This window comes from Ciona robusta, chromosome 13, assembly GCF_009617815.1.
Source record: "Ciona robusta chromosome 13, ASM961781v2".
Taxonomy (NCBI): domain Eukaryota; kingdom Metazoa; phylum Chordata; class Ascidiacea; order Phlebobranchia; family Cionidae; genus Ciona; species Ciona robusta.
This window is the reverse complement of record NC_143247.1, coordinates 1,824,322-1,851,054: the sequence shown is the minus strand read 5'-3', so window position 1 is coordinate 1,851,054 and position 26,733 is coordinate 1,824,322. Positions and strand designations below refer to the sequence as shown.

The following is a 26,733-nucleotide window of genomic DNA, read 5'->3' as shown; positions in this document are numbered from 1 at the left end:
CTTTAACAAACGCATATTTATTTTCAAAATTTTGAACGTGTTGATTTGCTTTTTGTTTGCCAGTCTGCAAACTTTTTCAAGACTGAATTGATTTTAAATAACTTCCTTGGAATTTCCGAATGTACATATAAACTTTTAGCAATCGAAATAACTTTTAGCAATCGAAACAGTCGAATAAAAGATGTAGAATGCAACTACAAAATAAAGTCCTTGCTTAAGGCGCAACAGTATAGAACAGCGTTGTTTTGCATGCACGTTAAAAAACGCTTTTCAAAACCGCCCAAAACTACTTGCTTTAGGGCTTAAGCGCAAAAGTAAACGCACTCAGCTGTTTTTAGTCACAATTTAAAGAATTAACAGCGCTGTACCAGTAGTCTGGCAAAACTAGAGCGTACAAAACAACATTTTAGACTTTTTTCAAGCCTTTTTACTTGCAGCTCAAATAAAGCGACTTTACAGTACAGAAAAGAGCAGTTTTAGATGTTGAAAATAGCTATATAGTCACAGTTTTTAACCTAAAATTTTCAGTTTAAATACATATAGTGTGTGAATTTACAGCAATGACAAAACCTGGTGCTATCTTAACGGCGCTGGTGTTCTATTTTCTGTTACAAATCACAGGTAATTAAGAAATTGCGTATTTATTTTAATTCTACGGTAACTGTAAACTGTAAAAATGTCAAATATAGCCTTATTGTAAGCGCTATATGATAATTTTTACCAAATTTAGGAATTTGTTTTTGTGATTTTTTGCTGATACATTAGTTATTCTATGTGTTTAAAACGGGCGACGGTTTTTGAATTTGCTGCTCACAAATACGCTTGAGTAGTTTTGTGACGCAAAACATGTGACGTCATTAGAGCTGCGACCTAATATTTTACGGTCATTTTTTGTGACCAATTCGGATGTAAAATTCTATTTGAGATAAACCGAAATACAAAGATTTGAATAAATTTAACTTAGTGTTTGAGACACTTTATTTATTTATCACATATATAGTAGCGATTAAATAAAATAAACGCAAAAATTGACATATATACAGTTTGAATAAGTCATATAGTAGGGTGGGGGAGATGGGACACCTTTTTATTCTATTTTCCCGTCCCATTCGGCAGTAAATAATTCTTTAAATTATAATTCTTTAAAGAACATTTAAAGAATTATAAAACCGTACCAGCACGGCCCCCATAGATCGTTGTTGACTGTTTAAAACTATCGGATATTTGGATATTACGTGTTAAAAATGTCCTATCTTTTCCCACCCTACTAGCCTATATGTTAAAGCAGAAAATGTACAATTTCCGGTTTAAAAGCAAGCATTTATAACTGGTAGAAGCATAAGAGGTGCTAAAGCAAGCGGCAAATACAGCGATGGTATAGCGGCAGAACTAGTGGTTGAATACGGTACACTTGTTTGGGTGTAAGCCATCGAAGAATTTCTTGGTCGTGTGATCATGGTTGGGGTTGTCGAGTTTCGGTACTTATGTGGGGTCATCATCATTTGGGTGGAATTAGGGGTCATTGGTCTGGTCCTCATACGTTGTGTAGTTGTAGAGTTAGAGGTACTTGTAGAATTCATCATAATTTGGGGTGTTGGAATAACACAGAAACGATTTTCGCAGCCAGAATAGTTGCCGGTACACATAGAGCATTTAGGACCAGAAGTAAATGGTCGAATTGTTTTATTCTGGTTCGGAGACAAGAGACATAGAGCGCTTCGTTTTGAATTAGACTTACACAGAGCAATTCCGCACCCAACTTTTGTAGACTCTCCTTTTAACAATTGCTTGTAGGTATTGCATTTAGAAACATTACCAGAACACGTATTATTTTCGTACACGTACTTGTACTCATTCATGGTGAAACTTTGTATCAGCATTTTTGCCACTACAGATCCCCCTCCGGCGTTGTTAGGGAAATTGGTAAGAAAAGCGCTTCCAAGACCATTTATATCAGAGTGCGAATAAAAGCAATTATCAACCAATTTAATGGCCCGTTTCTCCAGAGCGTCGTCCCATGCCAGTTTGTGCATATTACTAGCATTTATTGGCCCTTCTCTAGCTCTGTTTAACGAACTAACAATCCGTAATTTGTCCAGTGCGAATAACACTTGAGTTATAGAATACGCCTCAGCGGACAGTAGAAGTACTAAAGCCAATCCACTAAAATACATATTTTCTTAGCTGATAACAGATATGTCCGTACAGTTAAAACGCTGTTTTTTTTGTAACCAATACAACTGCAAATGATACTGTTGTTGCAGTTAGGTTCTAACATGAATGTGTTTTCGTAAACTAGTGACCTCTTTCCTCAATGACGTGAATAGGCCTACTCTATAAAATATTTCGTTCTGATTCACAACGTTCTAAATGCGTAATTTTTCTACTTCAATAAAAACAACAGCAATTGAAAACACAAACTAGGGGTAATGGTCGCGCTTTTTATTCAAACATTATTTCATTTTTTTATCAATTAGCGTGTTATATAACGACTGTTGTTTTACCTTTACTACCCGTCTTTTCGCTTTTGTCAACTCTCTTGTTCTTCGTAATCGTGACCGAAGAGACAAAATAAATTTCATTTATTCATTTATTAATTTCATTCATTTAACTGGCTTATTGAGCACGTAGATACATTAGATCGCCAACGAACAATTTTTCTTTTTGGGTACGTTAAATGACTGAATGAATGAATGTTAGTACAGCCAGGCACTGTTTGTTAAACAGTTGTTCTTGTACTTATTATTTTGTTAAAATCTTTTAATTCTAAATTTTTATATCCTATAAACTTTTGACCAAAACCAAATCAAAAAAAATATTTATGAAATTTAAAATAAATGTTTAGATTTAAAATACCATTGATCAAATTTATCTCTTGAAATGAATAAATAAGTCACACGAATACTTTGATTATACAGTTTGCATCAGACATATCTATATATGTATATATTAAAGCAGAAAATGTAGGGTACAGTTTCCGATTTAAAAGCAAGCATTTATAACTGGTAGAAGCAGAAGAGGTGCTAAAGCAAGCGGCAAATACAGCGATGGTAAAGCGACAGAACTAGTGGTTGAATACCGTACACTTGTTTGGGTGTAAGCCATCGAAGAATTTCTTGGTCGTGTGATCATGGTTGGGGGTGTCGAGTTTTGGTACTTATGTGGGGTCATCATCATTTGGGTGGAATTAGGGGTACTTGTAGAATTCATCATAATTTGGGGTGTTTGAACAACACAGAGACCATTTTCGCAGCCAGAATAGTTGGCAGAACACATTGAGCATTTAGGACCAAAACTATATGGGCGAATTGTTTTATTCTGGTTCGGAGTCAAGAGACATAAGGCGCTTCGAGTAACTGCAGGACGGCATTCCAAAACAGCGCACCCAACTTTTGTGGACTCTCCTTTTACCAATTGCTTGTATAAATCACAAAGAGCGAGTGCGCCCAAGCACGTATTATTTCGGAACACATACGTGAATTTTACCATAGCTGTAGTAGCAGATAGAGTAGCACTTAACCCAGCTACAGTCCCGTTTTTTTCGAGTCTAGTCACATATGCCCCGCCGAAACCTTGGGTGTTTAAGTGCATATAGGGACAATAGTGAGCCTGGGCAAATGACTGGTTCGCTAGCGATTCGTCCCAAACTAGCTTATGCATGTTGCTTGCACTGGTAACATTGCGCCTTGCTTGGTTTATAGCATTTACAATCATGTTTTTTTCGTCTTCGTTCAGTGGAATACGAGTAGCGAAAACATTTGAATACGTTTTAGTACAGAGTAGAAGTACTAAACCAAATACAGCAAAATAATACATCTTTTTTCGAAGCTGGTGTAACAGATAAGTCCGTACAGTCAAAACGCTGCTTTTCGTAATCAATGCCACTGCAAATGGAGCTGATTTTCCCGTTTACCGGTTGTCATGAACGTATATTACCGCAGTTATTTTTTCATTTCCGTAATGACGGTTTTGTTTAGAATAAAATCAATGTTGTGGCTTATGACCGGTAGGACCTATACAGTGGGATAATGTAATATAGTAGAGTGGGGGAATATGGGACACCGTTTTTTTCCTATATCTCATCCCATTTGTTAGTAAACAAAGAACATTTTTAGAATTATAAAACCGTATCCTCACGACTCCTGTAGACCGTTGTTAATTGTTTAAAACACGATCAGGATACTTGGATATTATGTGTGAAAGGTGTCCCATCTTCCCCCACAGTCCACCCCACTATACTACTGTAGGGTAAGATGGAAACCGTTAACATCTCAAATCTATATTTCCTGATCGTGTTTTAAACAATTAACAACTTTAGAATCGCGAGGCGACGGTTATATAAGTCGTGAGGATACGGTTTTATAATTCTATGAATTTTCTTTTAGTTTACCACCAAATGGAACGGGAAAATTGAAATAAAAGGTGTCCCAATTTTCCCCATCCTATTATATATATATATATATATATATATATATATATATATTAATTTAATAAATTAAATAATGATTTTCTGTAACTGCAGTTGGTATTAAAGTACAAAATGACTTATCCCGGAAAAATAATTCACAACGAAAATATTTCATAAAAATTATTATTACGGAAATAGATTGATGGTAAAATCTAAACTCCAAAAACAGCATCATTTGCATTTGTATTGGTAACGAAAAGCAGCGTTTAAACTGTAAGGACATATCTTTTTCACCAGCTTCAAAAAGATGCTTTTAACTGTATTGGTTGTAGTAGTTTTACTTTCTGGTGAGGCTTGTCCAGCTATTTTTGGATCAACTCTGATACCGCTAAACGAAACTAATAAAAATATGATTGTGAGTAGGTTAAATACAGTTAGAGCAGGCCTTACAAACGCAAGCAATATGCACAAACTGGCATGGGACGAAGCTCTGGCTAGACGATCATTTACGACAAGCCGTTTTTGTTTTTATTCGCACTCTGATTTGCAGGGGTTTGGAGGTGCATTTTTCCCCAACCTTCCTATCAACGGGTCTGCAGCCGCCTTGGAAAATTTGTTGTCACAAAGCTTATCCATGCGAGAATACACGTACGTGTACGAAAATAATACGTGTTCTGGTAACATTACTAAATGCAATACCTACAAGCAATTGGTAAAAGGAGAGTCTACAAAAATTGCTTGCGCAATTGGTGAATGTAGGATTATGTTTACAAAACGAAGCGCTTTATGTCTCTTGTCTCCCAACCAGAATAAAACAATTCGACCATTTACTTCTGGTCCTAAATGCTCTATGTGTACCGGCAACTATTCTGGCTGCGAAAATGGTCTCTGTGTTATTCCAACACCCATTATGATGAATTCTACAAGTAACCCAAATTCTACAACCACACAACGTATGAGAACCAGACCAATGATCCCTAATTCTACCCAAATGATGATGACCCCACATAAGTACCAAAACTCGACACCCCCAACCATGATCACACGACCAAGAAATTCTTCGATGGCTTACACCCAAACAAGTGTACCGTATTCAACCACTAGTTCTGCCGCTATACCATCGCTGTATTTACCGCTTGCTTTAGCACCTCTTATGCTTCTACCAGTTATAAATACTTGCTTTTAAACCGGAAATTGTACATTTTCTGCTTTTATAGCTGTATAGAATACTGTGTTGCAAGATTGGACAATATTAGTAACTAAATCCCATAATTTCATATCGTGTTTTTAACAAATAACAACGCCTATTTACAGTCGTAAGACTACGTTTATAGTGCATGGAAAGACGGGACACCTTTAGCACATAATATCTAACTATTCTAATCATGTTTTAAACAATTAACAACGGTCTATGGGAGTCGTAAGGATACGGTTTTTGTAATTCTTTAAGTGATTTTTATTTTCTACCAAATAGAGCAAGAAAATGGATAAAAAGTGTCCCATTTTCCCCTCTCTGTAAATATTTGTTGTATTCTACAAAATAAAAATACCATGAAAACAAATTATACAGTAGGGTGGGGGAAGATAAGACACCTTTTACATCCATTTTCTCGCCCCGTTTAGTAGTAAACAAAAAACTTTCAAGAAATTATAAAACTAAATGCCCATGACTCCTATTGGCCGTTAGTAACTCTTTAAAACACGATCAGGATATTTAGATATTATGTTCTAAAGGTGTCCCAATTTCCCCCACCCCACTATATCTTATACTGCAGTATATACTATACGTCAATGTGTGTCTTGTACACTGAATATGTATAATGAAGTTGGAATGAAATAAGTGTATATGATTAAATGAATCTAACTTGTTTTGCCCTCGGTCGGAAAAAGACAGTTGTTATAACACGGGTGTTCTGTTTCATACACCTCTTGTCAGCTTACGAGTTACCATGTATGTTACTTCGTAGGTGTTCTTATGGATGTTTTGTATTTATGTCTGGCTGATAATTTAGACAACCCATTAGTCACTAATAGGTTGGAGCAATTGCCGTTAAGTGTCTTGCATATACGTCCACAATGGTAGCAGCGACGAACCTTGAACCCATTACCTTTGGGTTAGAGGTAGGCGCGCTAACCACTTTGTCACAGCGCGGACTTCGACGCGGAAAGTAGTAGGCCAATTCAATGAAAAGACGATATAACGAAACATAATGTATTATGTGCTAACGATATCCATCTTAACACACAGTATTAAGGTGGCTGTACACAGTATCCGGCGTGCGAATTCGCATGCGAAGTCGTATTCAAACCCGTGTCCAATTCCGCATGCGGCAGCGAAATCCGGAAAAAACATACAAAACGGACGAATTCCGGATACTGTATACAACCACCTTTATGCGCCTACATTTTACAGAATGTAACCAGGCGTGCCCGGGTGATCGTTCGAGACTTGAACCCGGACGAATCTGCAAAAAACCGTGCACGTCGGACGCTAATTGCAGAGGCGCTCTGAAGCGATGCCGATGCGATTCGTTATGTGGCATGACATGTTTTAATCCAGGTTTGTTTTATTTAAATATACCTGAATATAATTTATCTTATTCTGTATTGTGGATTCACGCTTTTTCTGATAGTTTTATTTATGTAGTTTGTGCATGAATACACCATGTATGTCTTAATTATAGGAAAACCCATGTTATAACTGGAAAGTGAGCATGAGGTGTATGAATACGTCATGGGTGTTTGGTGTATAAGAAAACACCTATGTTATAACTCAACAGTGAACATGAGGTGTATGAATACGTCATGGGTGTCTGGTGTATAAGAAAACACCCATGTTATAACTCAGCAGTGAGCATGAGGTGTATGAATACATCATGTGTGTCTGTTGTATAAGAAAACACCCATGTTATAACTCAGCAGTGAGCATGAGGTGTATGAATACACCATGTGTGCCTGGTGTATAAGAAAACACCCATGTTATAACTCAACAGTGAGCATGAGGTGTTTGAATACATCATATATGTACAGTATATAAGCATACAGATTGTACAATTGATTCAATTACGTTATCACTATGTGCGCTTTCACTAAATATAACATACATGTACCCAGACCTGATATGCGACCCACTGGAAGCATTTGAAAACGGTGATATCCTCGGCCGACGTGGACACGGGGAAACTGTTACGTATCGGTGCAACTTTGGATACCATTTGGATGGGGACTCGCGAAGGACATGTTGGGCAGACAAGAAATGGACCGGTCGTGCCCCACGCTGCAGACGTTAGTTGATTGAAAGAATGTAACTTTCTTACCTAGCACATACAGTAGGGTGGGGGAAGATGGGACACTTTTTATCCTTTTTTTTTATCGTCCTATTTGGTAGTAAACAAAGAACGTTCAATGAATTTTAAAACCGTATCCTCACGACTCCTTTTAACCCTTGGTAACTGTTTAAAACACGACCAGGATATTTGGATATTATGTACTGAAGGTGTCCCATTTTCCCCCATAGTACTATATATAGGGAAACGGCACCATGTCCCATTTTGTAGTGAACAAAGAAAAACTCCCATAGATCGTTGTAAATTGTTTAAAACCCTTTCGATATTATGTGCTAAAGGTGTCCTTGTTACCTTATAAAACTATATACCCATATATCGTAAAATTTAAACCCTATTTTTTAATGCGGCTTTTAATAGGGCATATAGTTTGCTAGGTATAGGCATAAACTTACTGCAGATTAAAGCTGTACATTTGTATAGGGGGCTGCAGGCCGCCAAGACCGACCGATACAGGATACGCAAACTCTTTTGATAACTTCTATGAAGTAGGCGCCGTAGTAAACTACGTGTGCCGTATTGGTAAGTAATTTTGTCATTTGGTTTTGAATACTTATGTTTTGTGTGTTTTTGTCTAAATTTCCAGTGTTCGGACCCTATTTTGTGTTTTGGCCGTATTGGGGCCAAAATCGGCCGCTTTTTCGCCCAAATTCGAGGCATGTTTCACTGTAGGACATCAGACACACATATAATTTAAAGTACATATAAAATGTTGGAGTAATGGGCCAACTCTGCCCTAAATCTCAGGTCCATTTTATTGGAGGGCTCTGCTGTAAGACCTTACCCATATAGAATAGAATGTTGGGATAATGGGCCAACTCTGGCATAAATCTGAAGCGACCTCTAAGACCTCACCTATATAGAATAGAATGACTGTTTTTTTACGAAAACATTCTTATTTTTTAGTTTTTTTTTCTAATGCTTATAAAAACATTAAAACTCAAAAAGTATATAATTTCTCACAAAATTACACACGTGGTAGCTCGTATAAAGCAAGCACGAGGTGTATTATTAAACAGAACACCCATGTTAAAACGACTGCCCCGTCACGCGATAAAAAATTGCATTCATACACCCCCAAAAAATTAGTCATTTTTTACAAAAAGTGTTTACTTTTTTAAAGGTTATATTATAAGTGGAGACGCTCAGAGTCGATGCCAAGAAAATGGCTGGTGGTCTGAGCTACAGTTTCGTTGTCGTATTATTGTATGTGATGAACCTCCGCTTGTAGCCAATTCTAGACGGAATGGGACATCATTTGAATTCGGTCGACGAGTCCGTTATATATGTAACCAAGGTTGGCTATTATTTTTTTTATCTAAAATTAAAAAGTTGATAAAATGAAATCACAAAATCACATACATGGTAACTCGCAAGCAGGCATAAGGTGTATGAAACAGAACACCCATGTTATAACTATTGCCTTCGCCCTGCCACGTGAGGATAAATAAGTTACATACGTGGTATTTTGTAAGCGGGCACGAAGTGTATGAAACAGACACCCGTGTTATAGCTACTACTGGCGCTCTATCACGCGAGGATAAACAAGTTACATTCATTTTATATTTTATAATAATGGTTTAAAAATTTGTCTGTCTCTGGGCAATACACTTAACGGTCCTTGCTGAAACCCTATATGCTCTATATTGGGCTGTCCCAATTGTCTGTTATACAAAAAATACGTGGAACATAACAGACACGAGGTATGAAACAGAACACCCGTGTTATAAAAACTGCCGTTGCCCCACCACGCGATGATTAAGTGACTTAATTATATTTTTAGATATTTTTTTGGAAAAAGTATTGAATTTATTATTCACGACAGTTTTAATTTACAGGTTACGAGTTAGCATCAGAATCTGACTGGTTGTTATGTGATACAACTGGGGAATGGTTTGGAACTGTACCAAGATGTGATCGTAAGTAATGCGGCTGTTAAAAGCCTCAACTTTAAAGCCACTATTTCAAAGCCAAAATTTTAAAATTCTAATTTTAAAGCCACTATAATATTAAGCCACAATATTAAACCCCTATTTTAAAGCCGATAGTTATAAGCCACAAATTTAAATTTCCAATTTAAAAGCTGCTTATTTAAAGCCACAGTTTTAGGGCTCGTAATTCTGAAGCCACAATTTGAATGTTGGTAATTAAAAGCGGCTATATCAAAGCCACATTTCAAAAATCATTTTATATCCCCAATTTTAAATCTTCATATTCACCTTTAAGTGGGTAGCCTATATTTTTATACTTAAACAAAAGCTTTAAATTGGCGGCTTTAAAAATGATTGAAAACATTTATAATGCAACGGCGACGTGGAAAAGTGGTTAGCGAACATGATTCTAACCCAGAGATAATGAATTCAAGGCTTGTCGCTGCTACCATTGTGGGCGTATGTGTCCTTGGGCAAGCCACTTAACGGTTATTGCTCCAACCCAGTAGTCACTAATAGGTTGTCCAAATTATCAGCTATACATTGTAAAAAATAAAGAAATTCAAAAAAATAATCACCTATACAAAGTAACTCATAAGCTGACACGAGATGTATGAAATAGCACACCCGTGTTATAACGACTGTCGTTTTCCAGCCACGCGAGGATAAGGTAAGTTCCATTCATTCACCTTATAAATGCATTTAACAGCTGTCAGTTGCCTGGCACCACAAAATCCCGTAAACGGCCGTGTAATTACAAATGGTGTACAGTTCACATACGGCAATCGTGTTCGTTACTCCTGTTCCCCCCAGTTTAAACTGGTTGGCCCATCAGAAAGTACTTGTAATGCAGATAGGAATTGGAGTCCGGCCCCCACATGCGTAGGTAAGTCAAAGGAAAACGCACCCTTTATTTCTATTAGAAGTTTAACTTAATAATAATAATTAAACATAAATTTCTCGTTTGTCTGCTAGGTGTAGCGACCACGCTTATTTTCTTCCAATTAAATGTAAATATGTTTTAACTGTGAGCGTGTTTTAAAAAACTGTTGTTTTGTCGTTATATCCTGTTCTTTTGTTTAAAATATTTCTAAATCTTCGCTACCAGAATCGAATAGACAAATTCAAGTTAATATTATTAGATTGAAAAAATTGACTTGAATTATGTAACGGGTTTAGGGTGTATGTGTCTTTGCACATTTTTTTAATTGCTTTAACCCAGTGGTCACTATAATTGGTTGTCTAAAATAATTTTTCAGCCATGCAGTGAAAACTACCATCTACAAAGTTACATAACTCGTGAAAAAATGGCAATTGTTATAACACGAGTGTTCTGTTTCATACACCTCGTCTCCACGTGCCCGCTTACGAGTTACCGTGTATATAACTTTTCAGATTATAGTAGAGTGGGTATAAAGCGCTCAAATCAAATCGAACAAAGGATACGGCGTTCAAGGCTCACTGCTGCTACCAATAATTTATTCCAAACATAAAAAAATAATAATTGCCCACAAAGTAACATGCATGGTAACTTGTTAGCTGGCACGAGGTGTATGAAACAGAACACCCGTGTTATACAACTTTCGTTTTCCGGTCACAGGAGGATAAAGTAAGTTACATTCATTTAAATAAACTTATATTTTTTTAGTGGACATTGATTGCAATTTTCAAGACACAAACAGGGCTACGTGCGGCTGGCTCAATAATGGTGTTGCATGGGTCCAAGTAATACATGGTGCAGGTGCGTGTTTACAAGGGCCTACTGTTAATGGTGTGTTACATTATTTTGTTATAAGGTGGTACTGCTACTCCTTTTACCAAAAAAAGTTTTGTTTTAATTAAGAAGTAATTTAATGTAATGCCTGAACAAGTCAGTTATTTCATGTAATGCCTAAACAAGTCAGTTATTTCATGTAATGTCTAAACAAGTCAGTTATTTCATGTAATGCCTAAACAAATCAGTTATTTCATGTAATGCCTAAACAAGTCAGTTATTTCAATGTAATGCCTGAACAAGTCAGTTATTTCATGTAATGTCCAAACAAGTCAGTTATTTTATGTAATGTCTAAACAAGTCAGTTATTTCATGTAATGCCTAAACAAGTTAGTTATTTCATGTAATGCCTAAACAAGTCAGTTGTTTCATGTAATGCCTAAACAAATCAGTTATTTCATGTAATGCCTAAACAAGTCAGTTATTTCATGTAATGCTTAAACAAGTCAGTTATTTCATGTAATGCTGAAACAAGTCAGTTATTTCATGTAATGCCTAAACAAGTCAGTTATTTCATGTAATGCCTAAACAAATCAGTTATTTCATGTAATGCCTAAACAAATCAGTTATTTCATGTAATGCCTAAACAAGTTAGTTATTTCATGTAATGCCTAAACAAATCAGTTATTTCATGTAATGCCTAAACAAGTCAGTTATTTCATGTAATGCCTAAACAAGTCAGTTATTTCATGTAATGCCTAAACAAATCAGTTATTTCATGTAATGCCTAAACAAGTCAGTTATTTTATGTAATGCCTAAACAAGTCAGGTACTTCATGTAATGTCCAAACAAGTCAGTTATTTTATGTAATGCCTAAACAAGTTAGTTATTTCATGTAATGCCTAAACAAGTCAGTTGTTTCATGTAATGCCTAAACAAATCAGTTATTTCATGTAATGCCTAAACCAGTCAGTTATTTCATGTAATGCCTAAACAAGTCAGTTATTTCATGTAATGTCTAAACAAGTCAGTTATTTCATGTAATGTCTAAACAAGTCAGTTATTTCATGTAATGCCTAAACAAGTCAGTTATTTCATGTAATGCCTAAACAAGTCAGTTATTTCATGTAATGCTGAAACAAGTCAGTTATTTCATGTAATGCCTAAACAAGTCAGTTATTTCATGTAATGCCTAAACAAATCAGTTATTTCATGTAATGCCTAAACAAATCAGTTATTTCATGTAATGCCTAAACAAGTTAGTTATTTCATGTAATGCCTAAACAAGTCAGTTATTTCATGTAATGCCTAAACAAGTTAGTTATTTTATGTAATGCCTAAACAAATCAGTTATTTCATGTAATGCCTAAACAAGTTAGTTATTTTATGTAATGCTGAAACAAGTCACTTATTTCAGATGTTTACTACCATGCTCGTTTTTCTCGTGGTAATGTTGGAACAACTTCAAAAAGTATTTTGATCTCACCATTTGTGTCCGCTAGCTCAAATCAGTGCTTCAAGTTCCATTACAGACTAGTTCAAATTTCTTCATCTTCTGATTTTGTTGTAAATATTATTGATGGCAATTCGAGAAGGTATTTTAAATTAGAATGTTATGTCTTGAATAAAAATATTTATTTAGCTTATTTCCCTTGCATGGAGGAGCAACAACAGTCATTATAACACGGGTGTTCTGTTTCATACTCCTATGCCAGCTTACGAGTTACCAAGTATGTAACTTTTTAGGAGGATATTTTTTGAGCATGTTTTTGTTTAAATGCATGGTTAAGTACCTACATTTATTAGGCAAGGCACATAACGGCAATTGCTTCACCCAGTGGTCACAAATGGGTTGTCTAAATTATCACTATCAGCCATACATAAATAAAAAAATACTCTCCAAAAAACAATCACCCACAAAGTTACATCTGTGGTAACTCGTAAGCTGGCATGAGGTGTATGAAACAGAACACCTGTGTTATAACGACTGTCGTTTTCCACCATGCGAGGATAAAGCAAGTTACACTACTCATTCCATTTTATTTATTTTTTTTTAGTCAAATTTGGTCATGCAATGAATCAGATGATCTTAATGCATGGCTGAATACAGATATCGCTATTCTGCCAAGACAGACAAACTATCAAATTGAAATAGTGGTCGCTAAAAGTACAGTCTCTTCCATTCGAATTGATATCGACAATTTAGAAGTTACGGAAAACGGGAATTGTCGTAAGTACTTGTATGGTAATATCGAAAAGATGGGACACCTTTTCATTTATTTTCTGTCCCATTTGGTAGTAAACAAAGAACATTAAAAGAATTATAAAACCGTAACCTTACGACTCAAAAAAGACCGTTGTTAATTGTTTAAAACATGACCAGGATATTTGGATATTACGTGCTAAAGGTGTCCCATCCTACCATACCCTGCTATATGTTTGCCTTTTATAAATAAATGAATGTAGATTATATGTTCTTGTATGGGTAATGATAGTCGTTATAACATGGGTGTTCTGTTCACACACCTCGTGTCCACTTTCGAATTACCTTGTATGTAACTTTGTTGGAGACTGTATTTTTCTGTATGGCTGATAATTTGGACAACCCATTAGTGACCACTGGGTTGGAGCAATTCCTGTTAAGTGTCTTGCCTTAGTACACATATGCCCACAATGGTAGCAGCGTTGAACCTTGAACCCATAACCTCTGGGTTAAAGTCAAGTGCGCAAATCAATGTGCCACGGCGCTGATTTGAAAAAGTTTAAAAAATATTTCATTTTTTCTGCAGAAAACGAATGTGAACCAGTTTCACCCTGTTTAAATGGTGGACAATGCTTAAATCGTATCGGTTCTTTTAAATGTATTTGCCCAGCTGGATATAGAGGCCTTACCTGCTCACAAGGTATGTATGTGTAATACTAGAACAATATTTTAAATTTTAACTTTGTGTACGAAACGTAATGAATGTAACTTATAGTACTGTGGGGTAAGATGGATAGCATATGTGCCTGTTAAGAATTTCATCCAAAAATTTGTAACTTTGTGCACATAACTTAGCTCTGTGGGGTAAGATAGAACAGTCTTCAAAAACACAACGGTCTTCAAAAAATATCACAACTTGACAGTGAGCATAAGGTATAGTAGAGTGGGGACACTCACTATTACTTTTCTCGTCCCATTTAGTAGTACACAAAGATCATTCAAAAAATTATAAATCCGTTTGCTTGCAAATCCCATAGACTGTTGTTAATTGTTTAAAACCTGATCAGGATATTTAGATATTATGTGCTAAAGGTGTCACATCTTCCCCCACCCTACTATATATGTTTTAAACAATTAAAAACGCTCTTAAAGTGATACCAATACTCGACAGTGTGCATGAGGACTTAAAGAGCTGTAATTATTTTCTACAGAAATCACATGTCTACCACCAGTGGCACCTGTAGGGGGGTCAGTTTCACCTGGAGGTCGAATTCGAATTGGGAACAGTGTAACATATTCTTGCTCTGCTGGGTATATATTACAAGGGGAAAGCAGGAGAACATGTACGAGTGAAAACAACTGGTCACACATTGCACCTTTGTGCTTACGTAAGTAGATTTTATGTATAAGAAGAAAACCCATGTTATAACTTGACAGTGAGCATGAGGTGTATGAGTACACAATGTGTGTTTGGTGTATAAGAAGACACCCATATTATAACTTGACAGTGAGCATGAGGTGTATGAGTACACAATGTGTGTTTGGTGTATAAGAAGACACCCATGTTTTAACTCAACAGTGAGCATGAGGTGTATGAATACACCATGTGTGTTTGGTGTATAAGAAGACACCCATGTTATAACTCAACAGTGGGCATGAGGTGTATCAATACACCATGTGTGTCTGGTGTATAAGACACCCCATTTTTGATCATCATAAAACACAACACCTGTGTCATAACTACTGCCATTGCCCACCATGCGAAGATAAACAAGTTACATTCTCAATTACAACTTCTTTCTTTAGGTCAGGAATGCAATGAACGGGTTATTGAGTTTGGTTCTACAGTACCAAGCAATAGACCTACATTTCAACCTGGTGAAACGGTTCAGTTTTCCTGTAACTCCGGCTACAGTTTGTCTGGTGCAAGTCATGATACTTGTAGTCATACAACTGGTGATTGGAACAACCCTGCGCCAACATGTATACGTAAGTATTTTAACAACAGACTGATTATGTTAGTCATTAAGAAAATATATAGCAGAGTGAAGGAAGATGGGACACATTTAGCGCATAATATCTAAATATCCTGATCGCGTTTTAAACAATTAACAACGGCCTATGGGAGTTGTGAGGATACAGTTTTATATTTTTTTGAATGTTCTTTGTTTACTACCAAATTGGACGTGAAAATAGAATGAACAGGTGTCCCATCATACCCCACCCTACTATATGTCTAGTTTTAACTGCGCTGTAGCTTGTCCCTGCTACCATTTAAGTTGTCTAAATTCTCAGTCATACAATAAAACAAACAAAAATATGAATGAATGAATGTAACTTACTTTATCCTCGGTGGCAGGAAAACGACAGTAATTATCACACAGGTGTTCTGTTTTATACAACCACAAAATTACATATACAAATGAAACGATATTGAGGTGTATGAAACAGAACAACCGTTTTATAACGACTGTCGTTACCCCGCCGTGCGAGGATAAATAAGTTACATTTGTGGTTACTTGTAAGCGGGCACGAAGTGTATGAAACATAACACCCGTGTTATAACAACTGTCTTTGCCCCAGCAGTTTCTGACTTTAGTTAAATATGAATATTAATTTTAAGCTTATTTTTTGTGCAGGAATTGTCCCTGGCTACACCCGTTGTCCACCAGGTTACCTATATAGATCTCCATACTGTTACAAGGTATACACAGATGAGCGAACATACGCAGATGCTACTACTATTTGCCAAAGGGATGGTGCCCATCTGCCTATAATTATCACTAATGAGGTGTTAATAATGGTGAAGGCTATACATAGCAATACATGGCTTGGTTTGGATGATATAAATGAAGAGGGAATTATTAAATGGAGTAATGGTGTCCTCATGCCACCAGAATTTGGAACTGTAAGGTAATTTTTTTTTAGTGCAACGGCTGTATTATTTGGCACTGGTTAGCGCGCAACTTGATAAATCTAGAGGTCTTGGGTTCAAGACGCGCCGCTTCTACCATTGTGTGCGTTTGTGTACAAATGCAATTGCTTAAACCCAGTTCGTCACTAATGGGTTGTTTAAATTGTCAGCCATACAGAAAAAAAATCCAATTGTCGTTAACTTAACAGTTAACAGTAATTGTCAATCCTACGAATAGTTCCTTACGGGTTGTTTCATTATACGCCATACAATAAAAAAATAAAATGACCAAAAAAATGACATACACAGTTACATACTTGCCAACTTATAAGCTTGCTCGAGGTGTATGAAATAGAACATCTGTGTTATAAGAACTTTCATTTTGCAAGGATAAAGCAAGTTACAGCCGGCTCCGTGGCATAGTGGTTAGCGCGCCTGCCTGTAACCAATAGGTAATTGGTTCAAGGCTCGACGCTGCTACCATTGTGGGCGTATGTGTCCTTGGGCAAGACATTTAACGACAATTGCTCCAACCCACTGGTCACTAATGGGATGTCCAAATTATCAGCCATACATAAAAAAATGAAAAAAATCCAAAAAAATAATCACCCACAAAGTAACATACATGGTAATTGGTAAGCTGGCACGAGGTGTTAAACCCGTGTAATAACGACTGTCGATTTCCGGCCATGTGAGGATAAAGTAAGTTACATTCAGTTACATTCATTTATTGATTCAATACAACATGTGTGTCTGGTGTATAAGAAGACACCCATGTTATAACTCGACAGTGAGCATGAGGTGTATGAATACACCATGTGTGTCTGGTGTATAAGAAGACACTCATGTTATAACTAAACAGTGAGCATAAGGTGTATGAATAGACCATGTGTGTCTGGTGCATAAGAAGACACCCATGTTATAACTCAACAGTTAGCATAAGGTGTATGAATACACCATGTGTGTCTGGTGTATAAGAAGACACCCATGTTATAACTCAACAGTGAGCATTAGGTGTATGAATACACCATGTGTGTCTGGTGTATAAGAAGACACCCATGTTATAACTCAACAGTTAGCATGAGGTGTATGAATACACCATGTGTGTCTGGTGTATAAGAAGACACCCATGTTATAACTCAACAGTGAGCATGAGGTGTATGAATACACCATGTGTGTCTGGTGTATAAGAATACACTCATGTTATAAATTGACAGGTGTATGACCACCTCTACACTATGGTAGTTAATACAATACCCAGGTTAAAACTTATTTTAAACAACAGAAGCAGCAACACAAACCACAAAGACTGTGCCTTGATGTATAGAACCTGGAGTATCTGGCGTTGGGTTTGGGAATTTTCAATGTACGAGTGCAACACAAGACACAGATTTGTGTGTATGAAATATGAAGCTCTTGCCACCCCTATGCGGTTGACAATATATCAACCTAATTCGCTTACTTTCCTTTCTGGTGTATATGAGCCAGAAGAAGGTAGAATACAAAGTGGAACTCCAATTTATAAAGCCAGGAATGGTGCAACATTCAAAGCAACTGGAGAACTTCCTGGTCGAGGTACATAGTTACATATGGTTTGATGTGGCACTAATTACTGTTCAGCGCCGTGGTACAGTGATTAGCGTGCCTGCCTTTAACCTTGAGGTAATGGGTTCAAGGCTATTCGCTGCTACCATTGTGGGCGTATGTTTCGTTGGGCAAGACACTCAACTGCATTTGCTTCAATCCAGTGGGCACTAATGGGTTGTTAAAATTATCAACCACACTTAAAAAATAAAAAAGTCACCCACAAAGTAACATACCTGGTAACTCATAAGCTGGCACGAGGTGTATGAAACATAACACCCGTGTTTAACAACTTTTGTTTCTGGCCACGCGAGGATAAAATAAGTTACTTTAATTTTGTATGAGACAGAACACACGTGTTACAACAACTGTCATTGCCCTGCTAAGCAAGAATTAATAAGTTGTATTAAATAATTCAATCATGTGTGTCTGGAGAAAAAGCTGTGTTAAACCTCGACAGTGAGCATGAGGTTTATCAACATTTAATCCAATCCCTCTGCCAAAACATTATATTCTATATGGGTGAGGTCCTTGTTTGAGGAGCTGGAATTTAGACCAGATTTGGCTCATTACCCCAACACCCAGACTGCTTATGTATTTCCGCCAAATGAGATTCCATATGTCCATTTATGCGTCCAGTAAACATATGCTTAATTTGGCCACCTATAACAGAAGCGAGGTATTGGAATGTTATGGACAGTCGTAACATCCAACAAATTGTAATTCTGACAACTGCAAAATATCCGCAAGAAGTCGCTATTACGAATATTAGGTATTGGGTCAGTGGCCAGCCAGGGACACAACAGTTACCTCCTGGAAGACGTGTGCGAATGGAAATTATTTCTTACTGTAAGTAATTTGGTGTATATGTTAACTCCAACAATTACTATTTTACTGACTGTCTAGCGCCACCGTCTGACTAGCTTATATGTTGCCTTTCTCCTGTCTTCGTTATGCGAACGCCGTCTCTCTAGTCTGCGTTTCGGTATAGGTTTTTGCATGGTTCTGTTAGCATCGCCATTTTAGTGTAGCTGTTTAAGATTTAGTTATTATGTGTTCAGCTATTAACAATGTTCTATTTCAATAAGCGACTGAACATGACTGATTTTTAATCTCTCTCTGGCTCTCGGTCTCTATCTGACTTTTTGGCAACCTGGCTGATTTGGCTCTATTTTGGCTATTGTTGGAATCTGGCCATCGTTTATGGTTTGCGTTATCGTCAATACATCTGTATATATTCATCAAGTAGAGAGCATTAATTAAGTTATAGACATCAGTCACTTATTCCTTATACGGCTAAAACTGCAGCCGCGTTTGAGCTAAACCCTAGCACCTACAGTATATATGTTAGTGGTATTAACCTATTCAGCTTACGAGCTATAGTAAAGTTTTGGAACAAATTTTGTGGCAGACTGGTGGATTTTTAAAATTAAAATCAACTAAAATGGCCCGCGCTGTAGCACAGTTGGTTAGCGCGTCTGCCTTTAACCCAGAGGTAATGGGTTCAAGGTTTGTCGCTGCTACCATTGTGGGCGTATGTGTCTTTGGGCAAGACACATAACGGCAATTGCTTTAATCCAGTGGTCACTAATGGGTTGTTGAAATTTTCACCCACAAAGACATAGGTGGTAACTCATAAGCTGGCACGAGGTGTATGAAACAGAACACCTGTGTTTAGTGTTTTTTTTAACTTTCGTTTCCGGCCACGCAAGGATAAAGTAAGTTACTTTAATTCCTATTCATGCATTACAATACTATTTAAGCAATGTCCAAAATTCTAAGTAAATATCATTAAATCTGTTTTCATGTAAAAATATTACTTTTTTTGTTTTGTTATTTAAAAATGATTCCGTTTTAGTTAAATGGAGACCATGGGCACAGTGGAGCCCCTGTGGCGCCACATGTGGCGAGGCTTTTCAAATTCGACGACGAATATGTGATGGTAGCACCCCTGGTACAGTTTCGTGTCCTTATCCTGAAATAGAACATAGAAACTGCAACTTGGCTGTTTGTGGTAAGCTGTTTTTTGACTTTACTCTAACCTTGTGGTCACAAATGGGTTGTCTGAATTATCAGCCATAAAGAAAAAAAAAACGATCACCCACAAAGTTATATACGTAATTTAGTATTGTTTTGTTTTAATCACTGTGTTAAAGCCGGCGCCGTGTCACCGTTGGTTAGGCGTGTGCCTCTGGGTTCAATGCTCGTCGCTGCTACTATTGTGGGCGTATGTGTCCTTGGGCAAGACACTTACTGTCAGTTGCTCCAACCCAGTGGTCACTTTTGGGTTGTTTGAATTGTCCTTCATACTGAAAAAATGTAGTCACTACACAAAGTTACAAACGCGGTAACTCGTAAGCGGGTACCAAAACAGAAGTGGCCACAAGGTGTATGAAACAAAATACCTAAGTCATAATGACTGTCGAGCGCACGACGTGAGGATGAATAATTTGCATTCATTTATACATGTCGTGCAATAAGAAATAGGTAACATACACCTTTTTTCTAAATAATATTATTTTTTTTAGTCGAAAATTTTTGTGATCCAAATCCATGTCAACATAGTGGAAATTGTGTGAACTCTCAAGAGGGTTTTACTTGTGACTGTACGGCAGGCTACAGAGGAACAAGATGCGAAACTGGTAAGTGATACCTGCTTCCTTAGGATCCGAACCTCGGGTGATATTCACGGCTACTGACTACAAACTATATTAATAATCACCCACAAAGTAACATAAATGGTAATCTGGTACGAGGTGTTAAACCCGTGATAGCGACTGTCATTTTCCCGCCACGCGAGGATAAAGTAAGTTTTTATTCATTTGTTTGTCGGCCGAATAAAATTAGTAGTGGTTTTTCACATTTAGTCGGCCGACTAGGTTTCTGTGCTTTACTTATTCCAGAAGATAGTCGATCAAAATCAACCAACTAAAATTGTTTTGGGGTGACTAAAAAAGCAAAATTGAATTTAGGCGGCGACGAGTTTAGTCGATATAGCCAGAATTCCATTTCTGGTTCGGCAGAGTAGTCAGACAACACTGGAGTTTCGGCACTGAATAATTCAGTACTTATTAGCAAACATTAGAAATCAATAGATTAAATTTATTTCACATTGCAATGTGTCTGCTTATCCCTGCCTCTCCTGCGTTTTAAAGGTAATGGGTTCAAGGCTCGTTGCTGCTACCATTGTGAGCGTATGCGTCCATGGGCAACACACTTAATGGCGATTGCTTCAACCTAGTGGTCACTAATGGGTTGTCCAAATTATCAACCATACATAAAAAATAAAAAAACTCACAAAAAAATAATCACCTACAAAGTAACATACATGGTAACTGGTAAGCTGGCACGAGATGTTTGAAACAGAACACCCGTGTATAACGACTATCCTTTTCCAGCCACGCGAGGATAAAGTAAGTTTCATTTATTATATTTCAACAGAATCTGGACCCTGTGACCCTAATCCCTGCCAGCATGGTGGTACATGTGCACACATTAACGCAAGACAATACAGATGTCTTTGCCCAGGCAACAGAGAAGGCGACCGCTGTCAAACTGGTAATTAAGATTTTCCAATGGTGTATATTTTGATGGTATTATGGTTTATCTATTTTTAAGAGGAATTTCTGTTTGTCACTAACCTTTTATAAATATTGCAAAAATTTATTTCTGGGAAAAAAGATTTACTGTCCGTCAATAACGTTTTATGTCTTTTAAAGACGTTTTGTGTCTGTTAAAGACGTTTTATGTCTGTCAATGACGTTATGTCTTTCAATGATGTTTTGTGTCTATCACGACAGACATTTATAGTAGGGTGGGGGAAAATAGGACACCTTTTTATTGTATTTCCCCCCCCCATTTCCTGTCCCATTTGGTAGTAAACAAAGAACATTTAAAGAATGATAAAACCGTAACCAGACGGCTCCCATAGGTCGTTGTTAAAGTAGAACTGAAGTCGAATTTTATAATTGACGTGCAGATAGTCCTTACTGAGTTGAATCTACAATTCCAATTTTTTCGTTCAAAACGGTACCGATTTCGAGTTTTACATTTTGACTGGTGACATCACTGGTGCTTCTTTATTGTGCGTGGCCTGTACACCAATTATAAAATTTGACTTTAGTTCTCCTTTAATTGTTTGAAATCAGTTAGGAAATTTAGCTATCATGTGCTAAAGGCATTCCATGTTAATAATATAATAATTATAATAATGGATCTTTCCCACAGTACAATATATTTGGTATAGAAATTTAGGTACATTTTTCTCCTAGACCATTCTGTTTTTTTTTACAGCGGTTAACCCTTGCCAGAGTAATCCTTGTCTCAATGGAGGCACCTGTACACCAGAAGCGGAAAGCTACCGATGCAGTTGCACAACACTTTACATAGGAAATAACTGCCAAACAAGTAAAGCTACAATTTAAGGCCTAATATAGGGCTTTATAGGCCTACTATTTTTCCTGTTGTATAGGCCTACTATTAGCCCGTTCACATGGCCAAACGAAAAAGAGACTTTTCCAAACTTGGCCAGGCCAAAAAAAGAGGCAATTTTTGGCCAGAATTGACGTGCGTTCACATGGCCATTTGGCCTCGTTTTCTTAAACGTCGAAATTGAATATTTTAATTCTCCCCATATGTACGCAATATATTTAATCAATATTTTCCCATAGTTAAGAGTGATTTTAAATTTAGAATTACTACTGCCAAAAAAGAAAAGTAGTCGAAACCATCATAAACACTTATTTGGTAAAAAATGTATTGTCCACAATGTATTAATATACATATAACACAAACACACATATAAATATATCTAATATACACAACAGATGCTAGTCCCACTTAACTTTTTTCTCTAACTTACCACTTAGTCATGTTATAAATTGAGATTCCTTGTGTCTGCTGAATCAATTTGTAATATAGCACAGGTTCTTTGTTTTTAGTTTTATTGAAAAGTATAACAAAACACAACTCCATGAAAACAATAACAAAAGTGCATTTGATGTACAAAATAAAACAGATTGTGCTTTTAAAGGCATTGAAAGTAAATAATAATAACCGCTTTGATTATACACATATGTGCACAAAATACACACACATTGTGTTTTACTATTACACTGGTTTGTGGTAAAGCAAAGATTAGTTTGTTGCTTTGATTTAGCAGCCCAGTACTATGTATAATGTCAGTACTGTGTATTATGTTATGTATGTTGTCATTTCTTCAAATGATGGGTTTACAAATCACTCTCCAAACTGATACATGTAATTCACACACTCTTTCGGTTTCCATCTTGCTTCTAAATGTACCGGTGTTGTCGACAATTTTCCTGCAGAACAAATTGAGCATATGTTCAACCTGTTTTACATTACACAACACAAACTCATGACATATACAAACATACCTTCTACAAACTCTTGGTCCAGTAGTGATTAAGACACAAATTTAATGTGCTGCTGTCCACCATCCATTTTGATCAATATTTTAAAGTAAATGTTTCAACATACAATTTTTTACTTAAAAATCATTATTTCAACTACATCTGCATTATGGCAGTTTGATTAATAATTGTTCAGTAGCACCACACATCCTTTCTCATTGCCAAATTAGGATCATCATTCCTGTACAAACTATATTCGGTACTGTTTCTTATACTAAATGCATCCTAAAGATAGAAAAACTTATTGTTTGTAGCTGAAACTTCGTATTTGGTTGAAAACCATATATATTAAACTAGTTTATAACTAAACATTGTCTAAACCCTCACTGCAAATAGTAAAACAAGCACCCGCAACCTCAAAGCTAAATGTGAACTGACGCGCGCGCCGTGAAATGCCTCTTTTTTTCGAGACTTTTCTCGTCTGGACCACCTCGCGACTTGGTCCGAATTTGCCGTCTTTTTTGAAAGTGACTCAGCAAATATTTGCCGATTTTTCCGAAAAAAAAGCGGTATGCCTTCTTTTTTTTGGCCATGTGAACGGGCTAATTTTTCCCTGTTGTATAGGCCTACTATTTTTCCTGTTGCACAACACTTTACATAGGAAATAACTGCCAAACAAGTAAAGCTACAATTTAAGGCTTAATATAGGGCTTTATAGGCCTACTATTTTTCCTGTTGTATAGGCCTACTATTTTTCCTGTTGTATAACACTTTACAGTGGAAATAACTGCCAAACAAGTAAAACTATAATTTAGGGTTTAATATAGGGCTTTATAGGCCTACTATTTTTCCTGTTGCACAACACTTTACATAGGAAATAACTGCCAAACAAGTAAAGCTACAATTTAAGGCTTAATACAGGGCTTTATAGGCCTACTATTTTTCCTGTTGCACAACACTTTACAGTGGAAATAACTGCCAAACAAGTAAAACTATAATTTAGGGCTTAATATAGGGCTTAATAGGCCTACTATTTTTCCTGTTGTATAGGCCTACTATAGGCTGTATAGGCCCACTTTTTTTTCACTTCACGCTGGAAATAACCACCAGACAAGTAAAACTATAATTTAAGCCTTATTATAGGCCCAATTTTTTTTCTGTAATTGTGTTTTACGTGATGGTTGTCCTAATTTTCAGCCATACAGAAAAAACAAACAAAAGTTAAAGACCTAATTATAGCGACAATTGGTCAAACCTTGTAGTTATCGTTTGTTTAAAATTGTTGGTCATACAAAAAATGAAAACATTCACAGAGTTACATATGTGGTAACTTGTAAGTGGGCACGAGGTGTATGAAACAGAACACCCGTGTTATAACAACTGTCGTTGCCCTATCATACGAGGATAAAGTAACTTACATTCAATACGAGACACCTACCCTAAGTTGAATAAGACGGAAACGGGCACAAGGTGTATGAAACAAAACACGAAATCACCGATATTTTATAAGGGTATATAAGTAATAAAACTAAATATATTAAAAAAAAAATATTGTTTTGTGGTAGTGAAAACGTGCAGTTTGCCAAACAACGTTGCTGGCTTAAAGGAAGCTGGTGGAAATTCTCTACAACAGACCTACAATGCCCAATCAAGAGTCAGGTTTGCCTGCATTGATGTGAACCAAGTTTTGCAGGGAAATTATTTTTCCAACTGTTTGGTTACCCAGAACTGGGACAGACCATTTCCAACTTGTGGTGGGTGTTTTATGATTTTGGTGTACCTGTATTATAATTTGAAAGTGAGCATGAGGTGTATACGAATGCAATAGTGTGTCTGGTGTATAAGAAGACACCTGTATTATAACTTGACAGTGAGCATGAGGTGTATGAATACACTATGTGTGTCTGGTGTATAAGAAGACACCTGTATTATAACTTGACAGTGAGCATGAGGTGTATAAAAAGACACCCATGTTGTAACTCGACAGTGAGCATGAGGTGTATGACTACAAATTATGTATAAAGCCCATAAAAATATGAGACCCATATATTAATAACACGACAGTGAGCATGAGGTATATTAACACAATGCCATTTTTCCTCAGTTCAACCAGCTGGTTTTTGCCCTAACTTGCAAGCCCCTGCAAACGGAGGAATTAGTTTATCAAAAAGAATCAACATACCTGGTACCATTGCAACTTTCAATTGCGACAATGGCTATAATAGAGTAGGACCAAGACGTCTTCTTTGTCAGTCTTCATACCAATGGTCTGATACTGCACCCACATGCCAAAGTGAGTCATCAGTTCTTCTGTAATGAAAACAATCACCCACAAAGTAACATACATGGTAACTCGTGAGCTGGCACGAGGTGTGAAACCCGTGTGATAACGACTGTCGTTTTCCGGCTACGCAAGGATAAAGTAAGTTACATTCAATGGACGTGTTTAAAATGGAACATCATTGTTATAAAGACTGTTAAATCCTTGTCAAGCAAGGATACACAAGGTACATTTATTTAATCCCCCGAAAGTTATGTGTTTATAAAACAATTAATCTGTTTTTTTTTCTTAGTTCAAGGCTGTACAATTTTTGTACCGCCAAACGGTATCATTGTACCAGCAGGCATTGAACATGCAGTAGGGGCAACTGTTGAAGTTCAATGTCCGGAGTTTCAAACGCTAAGTGGTAGCCCTACAACAATAACTTGTTTAGGACAAGACAGATGGAGTCATGATTTGAACGGATATTCTTGTACTTAAATGTATAAAACTTAAATATTTTTCTTGCGGCTAAACGCACAGTGCAATCCAGACTGAAATGCAGCTTTTTTTTGCCATTACAATATATTAAAATGGATATCGTGGAATAAGGACTGGAATTGGGCCTATATTTTTTCTTTATAATAGGTTTACATAATTATTCTTGTGCCTAAACACACAGTGCAATTAATGACTAAAATGTAGCTTATTTTTTAAATTTAAATTTAATGGATTATTTTGTTCTTAATGGAACAGTGCAATTGAGACTGAAACGCAATGTATATTTTACCATTATAATATAGCAATTATAACGCTTAGCTTAAATAAATGTGAATCCTTATTATTTGTTTAGTCATTACATGGAATAACTGACTTGTTTAGGCATTACATGGAATAACTGACTTGTTTAAGGCATTACATGAAATAACTGACTTGTTCAGACATTACATGAAATAACTGACTTGTTCAGACATTACATGAAATAACTGACTTGTTTAG

At 36.6% G+C, this 26,733-nt stretch overlaps 2 protein-coding genes and 1 long non-coding RNA gene across 3 annotated transcripts; 1 reads left to right on the top strand and 2 right to left on the bottom strand.

Annotated features, from left to right (window-relative positions):
• The first annotated feature begins 218 nt into the window (after positions 1 to 218).
• LOC149725719 (uncharacterized) lies at positions 219 to 26,578 on the top strand. Its single transcript, XM_089891560.1, has 23 exons — positions 219 to 621; positions 6,822 to 6,968; positions 7,523 to 7,693; positions 8,176 to 8,274; positions 8,876 to 9,049; positions 9,591 to 9,671; positions 10,393 to 10,569; positions 11,332 to 11,424; positions 12,816 to 12,993; positions 13,456 to 13,628; positions 14,188 to 14,301; positions 14,813 to 14,989; positions 15,408 to 15,590; positions 16,241 to 16,514; positions 17,801 to 18,090; positions 18,772 to 18,948; positions 19,958 to 20,113; positions 20,628 to 20,741; positions 21,541 to 21,657; positions 22,393 to 22,506; positions 25,040 to 25,228; positions 25,579 to 25,767; positions 26,048 to 26,578. The coding sequence occupies exons 1-23, from the start codon at positions 561 to 563 to the stop codon at positions 26,233 to 26,235; spliced, it is 3,636 nt and encodes a 1,211-aa protein (XP_089747686.1). The 5' UTR covers positions 219 to 560; the 3' UTR covers positions 26,236 to 26,578.
• Positions 955 to 2,873, bottom strand: LOC149725721 (GLIPR1-like protein 1). The gene is made up of 2 exons (XM_089891564.1): positions 1,289 to 2,873; positions 955 to 1,064 (listed from the first exon to the last, which is right to left on the bottom strand). Exon 1 carries the CDS (start codon positions 2,172 to 2,174, stop codon positions 1,308 to 1,310), a length of 867 nt encoding a protein of 288 aa, XP_089747690.1. The 5' UTR covers positions 2,175 to 2,873; the 3' UTR covers positions 955 to 1,064; positions 1,289 to 1,307.
• LOC149725720 (uncharacterized) lies at positions 23,026 to 24,017 on the bottom strand. Its single transcript, XR_016386422.1, has 2 exons — positions 23,499 to 24,017; positions 23,026 to 23,423 (listed from the first exon to the last, which is right to left on the bottom strand). It is a non-coding gene; the product is annotated as an uncharacterized LOC149725720 (long non-coding RNA).
• Positions 26,579 to 26,733: the final 155 nt, after the last annotated feature.